General features: G+C 45.3%; 1 protein-coding gene across 4 annotated transcripts in view; it reads right to left on the minus strand.

Annotated features, from left to right (window-relative positions):
• GMPR (guanosine monophosphate reductase) overlaps positions 1–21,045 on the minus strand; it is a 71,451-nt gene that overhangs the window by 16,384 nt on the left and 34,022 nt on the right. For 3 of the 4 annotated variants that reach the window (XR_012655322.1, XR_012655323.1, XM_075062856.1), the window contains exons 6-7: positions 14,577–14,683; positions 5,622–5,664 (exon numbers count right to left, since the gene is read on the minus strand). Coding sequence is in view for 2 of the 4 variants with exons in the window: in XM_075062856.1 (XP_074918957.1) it covers positions 5,622–5,664; positions 14,577–14,683 (150 nt within the window). In the remaining 2 variants the exon portion in view is untranslated. Of the gene's footprint in view, positions 1–5,621; positions 5,665–10,165; positions 10,249–14,576; positions 14,684–21,045 lie in introns of all 4 variants that reach the window. The other variant, XM_032781202.2, reaches the window with a different exon arrangement.

The following is a 21,045-nucleotide window of genomic DNA, read 5'->3' on the forward strand; positions in this document are numbered from 1 at the left end:
AGTTACATTTGCTGTTCAGACATTTGAAAGTTAAGTGTTACTTAAAATTTTTGAACAAGGGATTTTAAGTTGTTAGTTCTCTTTTATTGGGGTAGGTAGCAGAGCAGTACCATGAGAGGAGTAGAACAGGAAGAAGGCAGAATTGAGACCTTTCAAAGTTTTGGCCCAAGAGAGGGGACATGGGGGTGCCATTTGAGTTCCCTGCCTCAGGTGCCAAAATGTTGTGAGCCGGCCCTGACCTCTGTAAACCTCCTCCAGCTGCAACTCCCCGCACCCCTCTTTTGGGTCAGGACCCCCACCATTACAACACCCTGAAATTTCAAATGTACACATCTGCAAATGTGAAATTCACTAATTAAAAAACCCTCTGGCCATGAAATTGACCAAAATGGACCATGAATTTGGCAGGGCCCTGAGCATTTCCCAGAAAACAGCAATTCTGGTTCCCTCACAGCTCTAATTAAAAAAAATATATTAAAAAAAACATTTGAATCACCGAGGGGGGAGGGAAATGGTTTTAAATTACTGGAATCAAAATTTACCAACTTGATCCACTTTTGCATAGTTTCCCAAGATTCCTGTCAGGGATGGGCAGGGTTTCTGCAAAGCCAGCCCAGAACTTGGCCTCATACTCTCCAGAACATTTAATTAAACTAGTTGAAATACACATTCTTACCACCCTGCAGCTCCAACCACAAGAACATTTGTTCTTCCCAAAGTGCTTCTGCTTCAGTACTTTCTGTTTGGCTTTTCTGTTGCTGTTGAGGACAAGGGCTTTTCAGAACACTCTACTCCTTTTGTGCGGCTGGTGGGGTGGGGAGGGGATGTTTTTTCGGCTTGCTCACACTCTGTAGTGACCAGAGGTGCTGGTGACAGATTGCAAACCCGGCTTTTTGCTCTCTCATGATCACACACAGCAGGAGTCTTTGTTTTCCGTGCACAATGTTTCTGTTCAAAAGTGCGTTTGTCAGGAAAGGGAAAGTGCAACAACACAGTAAGTACTCTTCACAAAGATCCTTAGTGGTCACTATCAGGCTGCACAGATATGCGGCACATGACAGACTGCAAAGAAATCACTGTACGGTCTGTCTGATAAATCCTCTATGCAGAGCAGATGTTTTCTGCTCTCATAGTTTCATTTACCCCCTCTATGCTAATGACACCCAAAACAGTTTCTCCATCCCAACTCTTCCCTCTCCATTTAGTCTCTACTCTCATATCTCATCCCATCACTACCCCTCAGCAGGATGGCTGTGTTGAGCCTAGGACACTGGACTGGGATTCAGGAGCCATGCATTCTGTTCCTAGCTGCGCCACAGGCTTCCTGTGAGATCATGGCCAAGTCACTTATATTGCTCTATGCCTCAGTTTTCCCCTCTGTCAAAGGGCATGATATTTCCCTACCTCACGAGAAGGTTTATGGAAGCCACTCATGTTTGTGAGGCACTCAGCTAGTGCAATGATGAAAACAGGTGATAAAACAGATTGAATTCCTTGTTCTCAACCTTCCCCTCCACCTCAAATCTTTTCCCTTCCTTTTTCACCACCCCCGAACTTTTCACTCTCAACTCAGGCACCCTGGTTCAAAACCTCAGCATCATCTTTGACTTCTCCCTCTCATTGTGTGTTTACGTCCAGACTATGACTGGATCCTGTCAGTTCTCCCGAACCATCGAGACACTCCAGCTCTTCTTCTGCACCCTTACCACGAAAACCCCAGCTGCGCCCTGCTGGTCATTTCCCACATCCCACTGTAACCTGTACTCCCTTGCCTTGCTTCCCCCCAGTCTAAGCAAATGGCTGCTTCAAGAAGCATTATCCAATCATATCGCTGCACTCTCGAAAACCATTCACTGACAGACATGGGCGGCGTATGACCCTGCCCTTCAGACAGGCTAGCCCAGCCCCCCAGGCCTGCCCCTTCCACCCGAGGCCCCGCCCCCAACCACCAGGGCCTTAACCCCCCATCCCCACGCCTGGAGTCCTGAGGGGCCCCCATAGCCAGAGGAGCCCCAACCCGCCTGACCTAGCTGCTTTGGCCCACTGCCCAGCCCAAGCACTGGGCTACCAGCCAGCCTGAGCACCATCCCTGGACCATCGGCTGGCCCAAGCACCAGCCTGACCCGTGGGCCACCAGCTGGCCTGAGCTGCACCAAGTGGCCAGTGTGACCTTCAGACCCCAAGCTCCAGGTGGCCAGCTGGAGCTGAGCCCCTGCCAGACCCAGGGAAGAGAGGGAACGAGGGCGGGGCCTTAGGGCAGAGCATGGGTGGGGCCACAGCCTGGGTTAGGGGAGGCTCGGCCTCCTCTGGCTTACGATACCTGCCACCCACACTGGCAGACCCTCATCTTTTGCCTTTTAGTCTGCTTGTTCTTACCCTGAAGGCTCTATACAGCGCTGCACCTCCATTCATTTGATTTCCTTCTATTGCCTTGCTGGCTGCCTCCTCAATGCCCCTTTGCCTCCTCCCGTCACACTCACCTTTTTTGCTTCCTTCCATGTCCCCCTTTATGCTTGGAGCTTCTCCCCTGACACTATGCACCAAACAACCAGCCTGGCTGTTCTTTCCGATGCCCATTCCAACTGCTCCTTTCACGATGTCTTTCAACAATAACCATGTATTGAACACCAGTGATCTCCATGCTGCTTTCAAACACTTCCATCATCAGGTCATCCGGTCTGGTATGCATCTGGGCTGTTATTTTTGTCTACCTTAGGCCCTAATCCTGCATTCAAATCTACTAGCATGGGCCCCTGACCATACGGGGGCTCCCAATCGTCAATTTATTAACTATAATGAGATCACCCTAATCTGTGTCAACTCTCAGAATGATTACAGCCCTAGTTGTTCAGCCATTTGGTCCAGCCTGCTATCCATGCAGGATTGTTGCCTATCATATAATCTCAAGTGTTTCTCAACCCTCCACCTCTTCAAGAAGCAATCTGGGGTCTCACTCGAGGGCTCTAATGCCCCAAGGCATATCCTGACTAGCCAGTTGCCACGTCCACACCTGCACTTCCACAGGTTTCAGAGAGCAAATTTCTGCCCAGGGCAGCCCAAAGAAACACTCTGGACTCACAGTGAACATTACAAAGACAAAACAGTTAAACGTTCTGAAGTAATTTCCTGTTGTTCTAATTTCTGGAAAGATTCCCATTGAAATAAGAGCTTTTCCACTGGCCAGGTCTCTTCCCCTCCAGCTTGGAATGCAGTGAGGTCATAGTCCTCAGCTTGTAATGTCCTTAACAACCACCATGGCAGGAGACTGAGCAGGGTCAGGCTGAAGAGACGTTGGCAAAACAAAGAACTAACTGCACCAGGGGTGACTGTGGAACAACTGACAGTAGAATGCCACATGGGAAATTCTATCCAATCCATTCACTGAGTGGGGTGATTTAGCTCTATGGGGTATATCGATACAACCTACGGGAGTGAGTCTCCCAGGCCAGGTCGACAGACAGATCCCCCTTCCCCAGGCTTTGGAGCCTGACCTCCAGGCTGAGCTGCAGCTTCCAAATGCTATCTACACAGCTATTTTAACCAGTCTGCATGGGGGAAGTCTTGCTCCCGCTGGCTGTGTAGACATACTGACAGCGGCCCCAGGTTCAACCCAACTTTGGGCTATCCAAAGCCAGCAACAGCTGCCACCGTTCAACTATGTGAGAATCACACAATTCTAATAGCGGCCCCATCCTAGGTCATGTCACTGATGATGTGATCTAAGGGTCCTGTGATAGTTCGGAGGATTCCAAGCAGAAAGTCGATAGTACCCAGCTGGCAGCAATCAGTTGGAGTGCTGGGCCTGGCTGCTCACTCCAGAACTGAGGCTTCCTGACTATGGGTCCCAGATCATAAGGATCTTGCTTCAATCCTCCCTTATCATCTGGCCTATTCTAAAGATAGGAGCTATATGCAATCCTCAGAGCTGGAGCTGGAGCTGGATTTCAACTCTCCCAGCACTCACACAAAGCTTGAGTTGGTGCAGATCTGAGGTTTTGGTTTAGGCCTCTGATTTCTACTCTTTGGAAACTTCCTGCCAGATAAATATAAGAACATAGGAACGGCCATATTGGGTCAGACCAATGGTCCATCTAGCCCAGTATCCTGTACTCTGACAGTGGCCAAATCCAGATGCTTCAAAGGGAATAAAGAAAATAGGCAACCATCAAGGGTTCCATCGCCTGTTGTCCACTCACAGCTTCTTGGCAGTCAGAGGTTTAGGGATACCCAGAGCATGGAGGTCACATCCCTGACCATCAGTGGCTATTAGCCAAGAAGGACCTATCCTCCAGGGACTTATCTAAATCTTTTTTGAGCCCCCATTACAGTTTTGGCCCATAGCAACAAGTTCCATAGACTGTGCATTGTCTGAAGAGGTACTTTTTCGTTTGTTTTAAACCTGCCGCCTATTAATTTCACCAGGTGACCCCTGGTTCTTGTGTTATGTGAAGGGGGTAAATAACATTTCCTTAGTCACTTTCTCCACACCAGTCATGATTTTATAGATCTCTATCCGATCCCCTCTTAGTCGTCTCTTTTTCAACCTCAACAGTCCCAGTCTTTACAATCTCTCCTCATATGGCAGCTGTTCCATATCCCTAAATCATTTTTGTTGCCTTTATCTGTACCTTTTCCAATTCTAATGTACCTTTTTTGAGATATATGCTGTATCACAATGCCGTGCCATGACACTGGCATCACAACATGCTGATGTAGCAATGACACTCTATGTTGTCCTGTGCGACCCTGGCATTGCCATGTTGTAACACTCCCAAAGGTATTTATGGGTGTCTTTATGCCCTTCCAGCCCAGCGCTCAGCCCCATCAAAATCAGGACTGCTCAGCTCAAACATGAACCAGCGTCAACCTTGCTGCTAGGACTGACAGGCCCCAGCTGTAATTTCTGTGAACAACAGAAAACACATAAGGCAGATTCTGCTCGCAGTCACACCAGCGTAAAGCTGGAGTAACACCACCGAAACCACTGATATCAGTGAGAACAAACTCTGTCTCTTAATAATTAACTGGGATATACTGAAAGCTTGCTCAGCCCCAGAGGCTTAGTAAAAATAAGATCCCCACTCTTCAGCTGCGTGACTCTCTACAACTTACTCCGGATATTGAGTTTGCCTGTAATTGTTGTTTTGCTGCATATGCATTGTACCTTCACTTGTCAGCCTGCTCTCAACAGTGAGCAGCTGGGCAGAACAGAGGGTCAGCACAAACTGCATGTGTCTTATGCATGGCGTGGCCATGAACCAAAACAAAGCCTGATGTCAGGCCTGCCAGATTTGGCAACGTCAAAGTAATGGTGAAACCCAGTTGGAGGTAACTGTCTCTGCAGGTCATAAAAGTCCAGCCTCAGTCACCTCAATGGTCTAGTTTCTAAATAGGACAATGATTTATGCATCTTTTTGGTCTGTATAATTTGGACTGTATAAATTAGATGTAGGGCCAAATTCATAGTTTGTATATTAACTTTAGTGGGTTTACCCCAGGGATGAAGACAGCCTGATGTTGATTAAGCCAAATTCAGGCTGATGTAACTTTACTGACTGTATGAGAGTTTCATTGGAGATGAATTTGGCCCTCAGACTCTGAACACGACATAGTATACTTACCAAATGCTTTGGCGACATCTCCTGGACAGCTACAGCCTCCATCCTGCAACAAGCAAACCAAAATAGAAGTCAGTGAACAGCGGAGAGCTCACATTCACTGGTGCCCTCAAGGCTAATTTGACACAGCAAACATTTGTACAATACCAAACCTGTAATAACACAGCAACCCTTGGGAATCAGCATGGAAAATTCAAATGTAATGAATAGCATGATTAGGTGCCAGTGGAAATGACAAAGCGGCGTGCGCATTCAGGACACAACAACTGGACAGGATTTTTAGGAACCCAGATTATTCATTATAGTTCCATTATTTTTTAAACCTCATTTACTCTGGTACACATTCTGCTAATGATACTACTGATAAAAGCAGAATCATACGCTCCCTGTTGCAAACCCCAGAAGCATGAAAATTGGAAAAGTAAGCCCTCAATGCTTACACAGGCCACCTCCCTGTCAATGAAGGGCTGTGCCCAGCACTTCTAAGACTGAGCTCTATTATAAACCAAGAGACATTTTAAATGTTGGTTTACTGCACATTGAGGGATCACAGCAGAAGGCAATGTGCTAGTAGAAACAGTTTTTTGATGTGATGATCCACAAGTGAGTTGGGTAATCTCGCTATAGTACAAGATACGATTCTCTCATCATGTTTTTCACCATATGCTATGGGCTTCGTAAAGCACAAGCTTGAGGTTTTTCATCTTAGACTTGAATGTTTCATTTTCTGTGCAATGTGGTGGTGGTGGCAGTGAGTGGAATGGCGGTTGGGGAAGAGCCACGTAGGTGGAGGAGGGGAGGAATGAAGGATTCTGGGGAAGTTCTGTGTATGTTAATGTAGGTCATGACCTATAAAGTGCTGAGCACCTATTGCAAGGTGCTAAATGCCCTTCAAGCTGATTGATGAGTATGTGACCTGAGGGGGCACCTTACAGGATCCACCCTTTCCAGGTAGGCCTAATAACTTTCCTGCTTTTGATTTTGTTGTGCAAGCTGCTCCAAAGCTAGTATTTTTACTTCATTTTGCTTAACTTTTTCCCCATCTGCAGCAGTTTGTGCTTGTGTATGACCTGTGCAGCTGAGCACAGCCAGAAACCCCCATCTCTGCTGCATTTCAGGACAGTGGAAGCAGTGGCTGTGATAAGCCTTGGGTGTGCACAGAAGGGTTCTATGGGCTTTCCAAAAGAAACTGAGCCAGTGGCCTAAGCTGGTATCATGGTGCTTTGATTGCCCAGGGGGAATAGATCCTGCTGATGTTTGGGGGTTTTACTCTGTTTGCTGATAGCAAGAGAGACACTGTGATAAAGGTTAAGATAGCTGAATCACTTGCTGTCAGCTCCTACAAGGGAATGCTTCTGGGCTCTGAGCAATGTTTTGTCACTGATGGGCCCCATCCATGGCTTCCACTCCCTCTCATAGCCTGCCAGAGCCCAGGAGACAGATCATCTTCGAGGAACGAGATATCGCATTTGCCTAATTGTTACGGTCTGTCTGAGACTATGAGGCTAGTTTAGCAGCAACAGCAGTTGTGTTTATGGGCTATACTTGTTCAGTAGCTTTGTGTCTTATTTTTGCAACTATCCCAACTGCACAGGTGACAGGGACTTAAAACCTCCCTTAAAAAGGTAAGTAATAGGGGCCTTCGTGTATAATTATTTAATAATTTTATAATTCACATACAGTGCAATAAAATTACACCGTGCATAACAGAGTAAGATTAATGCCCTAAACATCTGTGCATACAATCTAAGATAAAGAAAAATACTACTACTGCTTCAGGACTAAATGGTGCTTTTCATCAAGAGAGATTTCAAAGCCATTTACAAAGGTGAGTAAACATCATAATCCCTATTTTACAGAGTGGGTAACTGAGGCACAGAAAGATGTGATAATAAATAGCTCTAGATACACTGTGATAGAACAAACAAAATGTCACACATAATAACCTGTGTTAAAAAGAACATTACTAAGGTTGCAAACTCAAGCACTCCAAAGTTGGGAAATACCAGATTTAAGGTTTCCTGTACCACATTTTGTGCATATGCACTATGGTACAGTCTTTAATTACATTATCACATACTATTTTTTCCACTGGACCCAGTTCAGTCAGTCCCAGTTCTCCCACATCCTGGCTCCTCATCAGAGCTGTCTCCCCTCCCCCTTTACCGCAATCTCCTTGTACCACTGATTCTTAGTCCAAGTTCCCTTGCCCATCCTGCACTCCAGCTCCGCATCCAATCTCAGTTTCCTCCCACCTATTAGCTCCCAGTCCCGCCTGGTTCCCTCTCTGGCTCCCAATCCCAGTCTCCTTGCTCAGCCAGTCCCAGTCTTGTCTTCCACCCCAACTTCCAGTCTCAGTTTCCCACTCCCCCACTCCATTCCTGTTCTTCCGAACTTCCTAGGCTTCTTTTCCCAATCTACTCCCTCTGCCAGGTTCAGCTCTGGTCTCCTCTGTCATTCAGTCAGAAAGCTACCTCCTTCACCTGCCTGAGCCCCAGAAGTATGGCGGAGGGGGTGTCATTTAGAGCAAAGGCTAACCAGGCTTCCTGCTCTTAGATCAGGTACCTGGACTGTCATAGCACACTGTAGCCCAGGGCTGCAATTGCTGGGCAACTCCCAAGCCCCATAGAGAAACAGGGTCAATGCTGATGGAATCTTCTGGGAATTTAGCAGCTAAAGTCTCTACTGAGGCCTTGGCTACACTGGTGCTTTACAGCGCTGCAACTTTCTCGCTCAGGGGTTTGAAAAAACACCCCTGAGCGCAGCAAGTTACAGCGCTGCAAAGTGCCAGTGTAAACACTGCCCCAGCGCTGGGAGCGCGGCTCCCAGCGCTGTAAGCTAATCCCCACGGGGAGGTGGAGTACCTGCAGCACTGGGAGAGCTCTCTCCCAGCGCTGCCACTGTGACCACACTCGCACTTCAAAGCGCTGCCGCAGGAGCGCTCCTGCGGCAGCACTATACGGCTGTAAGTGTAGCCATAACCTGAGCATGTGCAAATTTTGATTTTTCAAAGGCTTATAATAACTTAGCCAAATTTTTGCAGCTTTCGCGGTGACAACAAATGGCACATGCCTGCAACAAAGGCCACCCCCTGCCAAATTTTGAGTTCCTGGTTCAAAGCCTGGGGGAGCTATAATTTTTCACACAAAAATGTTGCCAGAATTATTTTTTTTAACAAGGGCAAACAAGCATATTTTTTCCCTAGCCTCAGTCTCAGAAATGGCTGAACCATTTTGTCTGAAATTTTCCTAAACAATTCAGCCTGAGGCAGACCCTAGCATGGAAAATTTCCCTCCAAACAGTTAAAGTTTGGCAAAGTTTGAAAACCAGGTATTATAATGGGAAGTGTCAAGCAACTTTAATAATAGAGCAATCTATCAGCTCCGCCTATAGCACCAGCAAAAATATATATCTGCTATACTACGTGAAGAACACACGATATGCACAATACAACAGTAGATACATATGGCACAGTTAAGCACAGGCAAGGAGTGGCAGCAGCTAAGTGAGGAATACCTAAGTCATCCTGCTTATGTAGCAAGTGATGGCTCAGGCAGCTAAGGTGTCTCTACCACATGATGGGGCAGCATGAGAGAATGTGTACTTCCTCTTTATGAGGGCACATATAATGTATGCCTTCGTCTATAGTAGAAATGCACTTAGTTTTCAAGATTGCTGGCTTATTAAAGTGTATCTCTGCTTTTCTATGCAGGACAATAGTTCTGTGACCTAAAAGAAACAGAAACTTTATCCCAAGCAAAGCCATGAAGAGTGAACTTGCCTGCTGAAATAACCTCCTTGCTGCAGCTTACTTCTGCACTTTCATAAGACCAATGTGCTAATACAGCAGGGAAAGTGAAAAAGGAGACAGTTAGCTCCCAGACAAAATAGCAGGGAGACAAAAAATGGTCCATGTCTTTTTGACAGTATTTCTTCTTTTCTTTCAGTGGATTGTGAAAGATCCATTTCTGAGATGAGCTTCGAGTCTAAAAGTTTAGTTAAAGCCAGAAAAACAGGCGGACCATACTTCATCCTTGGTGCAACTCAAATGATAGACAGGGAATGAATTTGGCCCACCATGTAAGAACTGGTACCTTCTCACTCAACGTATCTGCCCCACGAGTCATATCTGCTCACTGTATTGATTTAAATAAGTTTTAAATCCAGTTACCATTGCAGTGCTCAGATAGCTATGGGAGAGTTAGCTGGGGCCTGTTCTGTTCATATAATGCACCGACCACTGTGATGTGACTGGTCCATTCCATTTGTAAGATAACTTTCACTTTGTAGGCAAACAGCACCAAAGCCAGTTGTGCCGCTATCTAAACAAGACTAGTTCATGGATGAAGAGGAAATGGCTGAAACAGCACTGGGAGGTGAAGGAAAACCATTCCAAAGAACTAACACGTGTGAGATCATTACCCAAAATAAAGGGTGTCTGCCTGCAGATCATGAAGATGGTATATAGCTTTGGAATACTTTGACATTCCTCCCTGCTACCAGATATCAAAATAACCACAGCTGCTAACAATGCATCTTCCACTTACATTCCACCCAGACAGATGCAGACTTGGCCCTGGTGATCCATGTACTCGTCATCTCCAGACTTGATTATTGTAACACGCTGCACCTGGGCTGTAAACAAGAGCTGTGAAAACCCTCAGGTGGTTCAGAGTGGCAGGCCCCCTGCTTAAACTTTCTGAGTTGATGTGAATACACCACCCTGGTTTTCCAGTCACCACCCTAATGCCTGACTGAATGCTACAGATCAGCTAAGGGTTCAGAGGTGAGATCCTCACCCTCAGTCTAATCCCTTTACACTGGATCTCAGTGGTGTAAAGGGACCCTAAAGGCTGCGGTTCCAGCTGGAGGAGGATTCCCCTGGCTCAGGTACTGTAGCACACAGCCACAAGGCTATCCTTGAAGCATGGGTGGCATGTTTGTAGAAATTTTGGTGGTGCCCAGAACCCGCCCCCGCTCAAACTGTGCCCCGCCCCCAAACTCCACCTCCCACCTGCCCAAGGCTCTGGGTGGGAGTTTGGGTGAGGGAGGATGTCTGGGGTGCAGACCCTAGGCTGGGGCAGGGGATTGGGATGCAAGATGCAGGCTCTGGGAGGGAGTTTGGTGATAGGAGGGGTGCAGAGGTGAAGGCTGTGGGGTGTGGCTGCAGATGAGGGGTTTGGAGTGTGGGAGGGGCTCAGGGTGAGAGTAGGGGTGTAGGGGGTGAGGGCTCTGGGGCTGGCAATGAGGGGTTTGGGGTATGAGAGGGGCTTAGGGCAAGAGTAAGAGTATGGGGGAAGAGGGCTCTGGCTGGGACTGCGGATAAGGTGTTTGGGGGCTGGAGGGGCTTGGGGCTAAGGCAGAGGGTTAGAGTGCAGGGGGATAAGGGATCTGGCTGGGACTGGGGATAAGGTGTTTGGGGGGCTGGAGGGGCCTCAGGACTAGGGTAGAGGGTTGAGGGTGCAGTGGGGACTCTGGGTGGGGGCAGAGCTGGGGTGAGTTTGGGGTGCAAGCAGGCTGCTCTGGGACAGGGCCAGAGAGGACTCCCCCAGCCTTTCCTGCCGGCAGCACCAAGCTCTGGGGGAGGAGCCCCTTTCCTGCCCGCCGCCAGCAGCACACAGTCACTGTAGCCTCACTGGGGTGAGGATGGGCTGCCTCCTTGCATGGCAAGGATGGTGACTTGGGCAGAGGGGGGGGGGGCGCCTGTGCTGCTTGAGGGTCCTGCTGAAAAAGAGAAGGGTTTGAGGAGAAGGGCAGGCTCAGAGTCAGTCTGTCTGGCCGTGGAGATGGGGGCACTAGGACCTGCAGTAGCAGTTGCTGGGAGGCAACATGGAGCTGCCCAGGAAGAGACAGTCAGTGATTCTCTGCTCCCGCAGGGCTGGGAAGACAAGTGGGGCAGGGCCCAGGGCAGAAGTCAGGGCTGCGGACACTCGGGGAAGGCGAGGTGGGGGGGGGGGGCATCTGGCTCACTGCTGCTGGAGCTGGGTCCCTAGTTCTGAATATTGCTGGTGCCCGAGCCCCGCATGGGTATGGAACTCGCTGCCTATGCCTCCAAGGACTCCCCCATACATCACAAGCCCTAGCTTAAAGGGTTTGTCAGGAGCAGGCTGCAGACTTTCCAGGCAGTGCTGCTGCCCAAATGGTAGCCCAGGGAGGTTCCCATAACTAACACAGGCACCTAGTTTAAATTATGCTGGAAGCTGCTCTGGCCTACAAAACTGCCCAGGATCGAGAGTGTGCAAAGGTGGCTGAGAGCCATGTTAGAACTCCCTCTGCCTGGGATGCAGGTTCTGTGCTGCATCTCTGAGGTTATGTCTACACTACAAGCTAGGGCTGTGATTCCCAGCTCCTGTAGACATACTTGTGCCAGCTCTCAAACTAGCAGTAATGTAGCCATGGTAACACAGGCAGCAGCTGTGGTGACATGAGCTAGCGGCCCTGAATACATAGCCAGAGGGTTAAAGTGGATTTGTACTCAGGATAGATAGCTGCTGCCTGTGCTACGCTATTATTTTTAGCACACTGCTAGCATGAGTATTTCTACTCGATCTGGGAATCACACCGTCTTCTCAAGTGTAGACACAGACAGAACAGAATCTCCCCTCAAGTCCTGATCTTCAAAGTTTTCAGTGGGTTGAGTCCACCCTATTTTACAGACACTTCCCTCCCTTCTCTCTGTGACATAAGCCGGGGCTTTCTCACAATAAAATCAAGCCTCTCTGTCTTTTTGTGGATAGGGGGGAGAGAACTAAAGAAAAGGTAACTATTTTAAGTGCATGGATTTTGCAAATCACTCAGTCAGATCTCACCATGATGAGTGTCGTATAAACTTATACGTTACATTAGAACAGATAGCTAAGAAATATGCCAGCAACAAATTCATAGCTAAATTCAGCCAGTAGACCCTTTATTATTGGTAATGACACAAGAGCCAGGAAGAACCCAGCTGCAATGCTTAGATCCCAAGCAGAGTGTACTGTGCCAGCAGTCGGGGGGAAAGATTTCCCTTTTTCTTTTTCTCTTACCAGAACATACCTGAGCTTGAGCTCAATGAAATGGATTAAATATGAAGCCCTACAATCTCACTGAACTAAACGGGGTTGCATAGTCATAACTGGGAGGGGAATTTGAGCCAATCACTGTTCTGACTTTAACTGTACTTCCATTACTGTAAAGTCCAACTATTAAATAAACCCGTTATAATGCATCCAAATGCTGGATTCTTGCCTGCCATGCCTCCAATTGTATCCATTAACAATCTCTGTACAGGGGAACTCTTGTGTAAATTAGTGAAAAGAGTCCGATTCCTCATTGTCTCTTAGTAACCGTAACCTCTCCAGCAATTTAAGGGAGCCAAACTCAAATGCTGGCAGAAGAGATGACAGGTTCTTGTTTTTTTGCATGCTGTCAAAAGCCTAAAGCCTTTGTTCTCCAAGCGTATGTCTTGTGATTCTCAGCTCAAGGAGAAATATTTCACACTAGCTCTCATCAAGCTGGCATACTAAAAATAGAGTGTAGTCATTGGTGCGAGTGGCAGGAAGGACTAGCCACCCCAAGTACTTACCCAGCCAAGTCCCTAGGCACATACTGTGGGCAGCTACCCCCTCCCACTGCTCACAATGCGGCAACTACACTCTATTTTTATCATACAAGTTTGATGAGAGCTAGTGTGAGCATGTCTCCTCAAGATGGGAATCATACCCCCAGCTCAACATGTTAGATATATCCAAGAGGCAAGTGAGCAGTGTTTAAGTGGACAGAGTTTATTAAAAAAACAAAAAACAACCTATAGTTCAGGCCCCAGCCAAACCTTGGATCTGGGCCCAAATCAAAACACCTGATCTAAGACGTTAAGGAGTTTGAAATATGGATCTGGATCCAAATTATGAGCCCATCTCTATTAAAAAATACAATTCTTTAGACTGGTGAGTGGAAGAAAGGGATCATTGGAAAATCAGGATGGTCCTGTAAACATCACTGCTTTGATACCACTTATTACATTCTCAAGACTTCTTGATAGTGGTGTGGCGTATGAGTTGCTGCAATTTGACTGAGCTTTGTGGTGGTAATGACTTGAGGCTCTGGGGAATAAGAGTGTCTCCCCTTCCCAGTAACTTGATACTCTGAAATGTTCTAACTTGAAACGGTCTGTTTGTATTTCTTGGAACTGGATGTGTAATAGACTGAGGGCAGGGATGAGGGGGGAGGAAAGCAAGTACTAGTTAAAAACCAGATCTTTATCCCTTTTTCATTATTCATTCATACATATTTTTTCTCCTCCCCTGTTCACCTATATGGAGTTCACAGGAGCAGGGAGAAATACCAGACCATATATAAAAGTAATTCATAATTTTATGAGTTTATGGAGTTTTACATGTGTTCATGGCAACAGCAGAGACTAAAACAATATGTATGAAAGTCTGAGTCATGCGGCTCTGCAGTAACCCCTCCCTAACATTTCAACTTGTCTTGGTGGGGTTAGGACCCCTACAGCTCCACTGTCTGGAATGGCCCTGTTGTCAGTACACGAGCTCCTAATAGGGTGGCTGCCTGTGACTCCCCATGTCCTGCTCACTGGTAACAACCACCCTTTTCTTTCACTCATTCAAAGGGATCTTCCTTCCACAGGGACAGTGGTTTTCCTCCATATCAAAATGTTAACTTTCTTTTAATTCTGTTAATTTATATCCCAGACTTTGGAGTTTTGTAATTTTCCACGGGGAGATGCAGGAGGCTGAGAAGGAAATTTTCTAAAGCACAAATAGGGATTAAGTGCCCAATTCCCACTGAAAGTCAGCAGGAATTGGGTATCATACTGTTGCAAACCTCTGCCTCATTAACTAAGAACTACAAAAGAGAGTTTAATGAAGATCCTTCGTTTCAGTGTTCCGGGCTGTTTATTCAGCATTTCTGCTCTCATTTGCAGTGAGTGGTGTTTGGCAGACTATACACACTTACAGAAATGATATGCCCCTTCAGGCCATGGGCGGAGTCTGCACACTCAATCACAGCACTCAGCTGAGGGTAGCCCACACCTGTCTTAATCCGGGTGGTGCACACAGAACCTAGATGAAAAGAAAATAAGATCAAAAGAATGTAGCCAACAGGCTAGCAGAAAAAAATTTCTGTTGATTTTTTATTTATGCAACAGAAAATTAGGTTTTAGCAAAAATGAATTTTTTTAAACAAAAAGTGTCTGTCTTCCATGGAAAATTTTAATTTTTCATCATAAAACAGAATATCTGAAAACTCAAATATTTTGATTTTGAAACACTGCCACAGTGGCTCATGGGAGTTGTAGTTCAGGTGCCTCATATCCCCATTGGACTTGCTTTCCCATAATGCCACCACCATTCCCAGGGATTCCTATGATGTACTTCCCTCTAAGGGGGAAGACCATGTCTTGTGGGAGATGTAATCCAACCAGGGAATCTACTCTACATAGGAGAATGCTAGCATGAAGCACCAAAACTACAATTCCCGTGAGGCACCACAGCTGCATTTTTTAACAGATCTATTTTGGGTTCTTGAAGAAATAATGTGATATGCTAATTTCTGCTGAAAATTCAAAAATTTTCAGAAGGAAATTTAGACAAAACTTTTTTTTCATTTTTGTTGAAATTTTCCACAGGAAAAAACCTCCATCTTTTTAACTATCTTTAGTACCCAGAGCAGCAACATCTGGTTGATTAAAATAACTGAGGACATAGAAAAATGAACAACCAACATTCAAAAAATAAGTTTCAGAGTGGTAGTCGTGTTAGTCTGTATCAGCAAAAAGAACAAGGAGTACTTGTGGCACCTTAGTCTCTAACAAACTCAGATTCCAAAGCCCTAATCAACACATACAAGCAGACAGGAACTACTGGAAAAATAGGAACTTCCACTGATCTTTCAGAGGAGTAAAGATATTTAAACAGTGACTGATTTTTCTGAAAACTGGTTGGAAAATTTAATTTAAATATAACCTTCAATCAGTGATTTCCCTACACCCCCCCAAAATTTCCTCCCCACCCAGTTTTGTGAGCTAGTTACATACCAATTTAGTGACTGTTTGGAAATCTGAATTAAACTGAAACATTAATACACACTTTAAAAGCTTATACAGTGTATGATAAAATATGTGTATCTGAAAAAGTATAATAGATTTGAAAAGTATGAACATAGACTAGCTTCCTTGCTTCCTTATACAGCTGCTGTTTTTTATGATGTCAGTGCATTCATTTCGGTGATGCTGGCCAACCTAATAATTTCAAATGATGATTTATAAGCAAAGTCTAAATGAGCTCTCCCTGACAGCTAGTGATGAGCTGGGGCTGTGGGGAAAGGCTTCAGGGCCACATTATATTTACATTCAAACCTAATTTACCTTGGTATCCAGCAAACAGATCTGTGTTGTCCAAGTGATAGATTTTGGCTGGGGTTGGGTTACAAACCACTTGAATGTGGGGGGAATGGGGGATGAAATGTTGCTCTTATTGTATGAGTAAAGGGTAGTAGAACTGTACTTAACCTGTGATGATTTGAAGGCATCAAGAGAGAGGGTGGGGACCTGTCCCTCTCCACTATTTAAAGACAGAGCTGATTAGGCTCCATAGAGAACCTTTTGTTCTGTTAAGTGACCACTGCAGCTGAAACACTGACATCAGGTCTAAGTGCTTAGTCCTGTTGTGGGGACAGTGTTCCTGTGGGTAAGACAGTGTTTTTGTTGTAAGAGACAGCCCAGACTGCACTAGCAGTGAGCGAGGTTCCCAAGCACTGAGAGCTCAGCTGAAATCACTGAGAGCTGGTGGAACCTCAAGAGACCAACTCGCAGAGAAAGTCACAGTGGCAGGTGGCAGCCAAAGGTGACTGCGCAGGGCCATTGGCAACAGAGTGTGAAGTGAACGGTGGCACAAATGAACAGACGTGAGGCCAGAGCGAACAGTGAGCAGCTGGAGGAACAAGCAACCGGTGCCTTCTGTCCTCAGCCTGGCAGGTCCCCACCTGGCAGGTGTACTCACGTGAAAGCACCTCTGAACTCTGAGTCTCCACTGACCAGGACAACACCGTGGAGTGGAGTGCAGTGGAGGGAAAAGTGAGGGGAGCACGGCATGTTAAATAAACATTTGTTTGTTGGACTATATTTTAGTCACTTTGCTCCAGAATGCTAGATTTGTGACTGGGAATGGAAACTAATAAATGTTTCCTAGTAGGCCAAGATTTTTTAAATGCATTATTTGCCAAGGTTGTTATCTCACATTGTTGTTATCTCACATTGTTGTTATCTTGGGAGGTCATTATGTTGGGGAGTTTCTGTACTAAACATTTTTAATTATTATTAATTTTTACATAAGAATGGTCATACTGGGTCAGACCAATGGTCCATATAGCCCAGTACCCTGTCTTACAACAGTGGTCAATGGCCAGGTGCTTCAGAGGGAATGAACAGAACAGGTAATCATCAAGTGACCATCCCTGTTGCCCCATTCCCAGCTTCTGGCAAACGAAAGGGACACTCAGAGCATGGTATTGCATCCCTCCCCATCCTGGCTAATAGCCACAGATGGACCTGTTCTCCAGGAATTTATCTAGTTCTTTTTTATAATCCTGTTATAGTTTTGGTCTTCACAGCATCCCCTGGCAAAGAGTTCCCTGGGTTGACTTTATATTGTGTGAAGAAGTACTTCCTTTTGTTTTTTTAAAACCTGCTGCCTATTAATTTCATTGGGTGACTGCTAGTTCTTGTGTTATGTGAAGGATTAAATAAAATTTCCTCAATCAATTTCTTTGCACCAGTCAAGATTTGTAGACCTCTATCAATATCCCCATTAGTCATCTCTTTTCTAAGCTGAAAATTCCCAGTCATTTTAATCTCTCCTGTTTCATACCCTGATTATTTTTAGTTGCCATCTCTGTACCTTTTCCAATTCCAATATATATATTTTTAGGATGGTGACCAGATCTGCACACACTATTCAAGGTGTGCACGTACCATGGATTTATATAGAGGCAATATGATATTTTCTGTCTTATCTATCCCTTTCTTAATGATTCCCAACATGTTTGCTTTTGTGACTGCTGCTGCACATTGAGTGGATGTTTTCAGAGAACTATCCACAATGACTCCAAGATCTTTTCATGAGTGTTAACAGCTAATTCAGATGCCATCATTTGTATGTATAGTTGAGATTGCTTTCCAATGTGCATTACTTTGCATTTATCACATTAAATTTCATCTGCCATTTTTGTTGCCCAGTCACCCCAGTTTTATGAGATCCCTTTGTAATTCTTCGCAGTCTGCCTGGGACTTAACTATCTTGAATAGTTTTGTTCATCTGCAAATTTTGCCACCTCACACTGTTTACCCATTTTCCAGATCATTTATGAATATGTTGAACAGTAATAGTCCAGTACTGAACCCCTCAGGGATACCACTATTTATCTCTCTCCATTCTGACAACTGATAATTTCTTCCTACCCTTTGTTTCCCATCTTTTAACCAGTTACTGATCCATGAGAGGACTTTCCTCTTACTCCACGATGGCTTACTTTTCAAAAGTCAATGTAAATTAAATACTTTTTTTTAAATGTATATTTTTTTAGAAATCTAGACCTGTTATGTTTTAGTGTAACTTGCATTATTCTTATGTTAAATTTGCATAATCCTAACAAAACATTTACTTTATTCATATCTCTTTTATATATCTCATTGGTCCTGACACCTCCCCCCGGAAAATTCGAACACCACCCCTAATTTCAATTCCTGGGGAAACTACTGCCTTCAATGGTAACTATTTAGCTGCCTCAAGCTTTATAATTTATCAAGGCAGTTTTCTTTGAAACAGGATGGCAGCTTGTTTGAGTAAAAACCTCAAGATTTTATCTTTTGTGAGTAAACTTTGTTACGTCTGCTCCTAGGCTGGATTACAACCGAAGATCTTTCTTGACAGGTCTCCCAGCAGAGAGTATAGTGCATTCACTGTTAATTGTCTCCACTTAGCTGGCATAGACTAAATTATTTCTGTGATGATTCACCTGTACTGTACTCATTACACCTCAACATCTCTGCTGTTTGCATGTAAGGTATCTTATGGTCCTCCTACATCCTATTTTTCTGGACACAACTGCAAGTCTGATTACATCACTTGCTGCTCTCAAATTATCTGTTCAGAGTTCATTACATGAGTTAAAAGCTTCACCCGCCTGTCCCTGGATCTTTAAATCAGTGAGTGCTACACTGGTCCATCCTATTGATACTTCCAAAACGAAGCCCAGGCTTATCTGTTTTTACGTTTCTCTTTGCTCTGCATTGTGGTCCAGTGGTCAAGCCCTGAATCTGGCCTCAGAAGAACTGCATTCTGTTCCTAGCTCTGCTGCTGACCTGGTGGATGACCTTGTGCAAGTCACTTTGCCTCTCTGTGCCTTAGTTTCTCTATCTGTAAATTGAGGCTAATGATACTTACCTACTGTGTTAAAGTACTCTGAGAGCTACCAATGACAAGTGCTGCATGAAAGATAGAAATTATTAGAGCAACTATTTGCTGTTTTTCTGCTTTCTGTTCAATGCTCTGGATGTTTAGGTTTAAGTGTTTTCTAATGGTCTGCAATCACAGCTATTAAAAAAAAATAAACCAAAGCAGACTTCTATGAGAAGGGGAAAGGTAAACGGGAAGACACAAAAGGACCAGGCACGCCCTTGTTCTGCAATCAACATCCAGTGACTGAGGGTTTGCCAACACTGCCCCAAAAAAAAAAAAGACCCACTGCAGCGAGTGCCAGAGCCTGAGCTCACAAATCTCACACTATGGAGCTAAAAGTAGCAGCGTAGACATTTGGGCTTGAGTTGTAGCCCAGGCTCTGAAACCCCTGCCTCCCTGGGTTTCAGAGATCAAGCTCTGGCTGAGCCCAAACATACAGGGCTGCCTAGAGGATTCAGCTGGCCCGGGGCAAAGCAATTTCAGGGGCCCCTTCCATAACAAAAGTTGCAATACTGTAGAATACTATATTCTCATGGGGGCCCCTGTGGGGCCTGGGGCAAATTGCCCCACTTGCCCTCCCTCTCGCACCCCAGGCAGCCCTGCAAACCTATATACAGCTATTTTTAGCCCCATAGCAGGAGCCCTAGTCAGATGACCTGGGCTTTGAGACTCATGGCCACAGGTCTTTTCTTTGTATTGTAAACATATCCTCTAAGAGACAGAAGAAGAGGAAAGAAATTTTAGCTATATACCCCAGATAGCAGTACCAGGGAAGGGAACAAAGAAAAATAAAAAGACTCATGAAGTCCTGGGGGATCCTCCCACACAGATTTAATTTACCCTAGAAAGTGCCACTGTGATTGGCACCTAAGAAACCATTAACATACATATTACAACTACTAAATATTAATGCATCATACTTTGTACTTTCTGCTTTTTCATCCATAGATTTCTAAGCACTTTAGAGGTATGCAAGACAGCAATCTGATCTTAATATAGTTTTATAAATGATTTAGTGATTTACACTATGTTTATTAAGCAAGCGATGAAATAAGAGTGCCTACCTGGAACTATATATCTTCCAGAAACTTAGCTGAGATGATTCAGCCTGTCTTTTTTGTAACAGGATGCGTCAAGTCTCACCAGCAGTCCTGAACATAGCATTGCCATTGACTGTGCCGACACCACCATCCTTCCTCTCATCCACACGTTTAGCTCGGAATAACTCAGTGAAACAGATTCCACAGCCAGAAGGGACCACTGTGATCGTTGACTCCAACCCTCCTGTATAACACAGGCCCTAGAACTCACCCAAAATAATGCCGTTTGAACTAGAATATCTCCTTTAAAAAACATCCAGTCTTCTACTTCCAGTCACTGGGTCTTGTCATTGCTCTGTCTGCTAGACGGAAGAGCCTATTATCAAACTTTTGTTCCCCATGTACGTAACTACAGACTGTGATCAAGTCACCCCTTAAACTTCTCTTTGTTAAGCTAAACAGATTGAGCTCCTGTCACTATAAGGCTTCTTTGCTAATAGAGTCAGAGTGCTTAAGGCCAGAAAGGACCCGGTCTGGCTTCCTATATATCACAGGCCACCAACACCACCCAGCACCCTAAACTCAACACCTGAAATGAGATCAAAGTATTACAGCCCACAGGAGACTAGACTACGATGTGCCAAAGGCAGAGAATAGGAGGGACTGAGCTGCACCAAGGCCCCTGCAATGGCTGGGAAATGATTAAGTGAGGTTGTCATAAACAGATAGCTAAGGGTTAATGTCTCTTTCACCTGGAAAGGGTTAACAAACAACACCTGACCAGAGGACCAATCAGAAAACAAGATACTTTCAAATCTCAAGGGAGGGAGTTTTGGGTGTGGGTCCTTTGTTCTGTGTCTGTGTTGCTCTCTAGTCTCTGAGGGTGATCACACTATCTCCAGGCTCTCTAATCTTCTGTTTCCAAGT

The sequence above is a fragment of the Chelonoidis abingdonii genome, chromosome 2 (genome assembly GCF_003597395.2).
Source record: "Chelonoidis abingdonii isolate Lonesome George chromosome 2, CheloAbing_2.0, whole genome shotgun sequence".
Taxonomy (NCBI): Eukaryota; Metazoa; Chordata; order Testudines; family Testudinidae; genus Chelonoidis; species Chelonoidis abingdonii.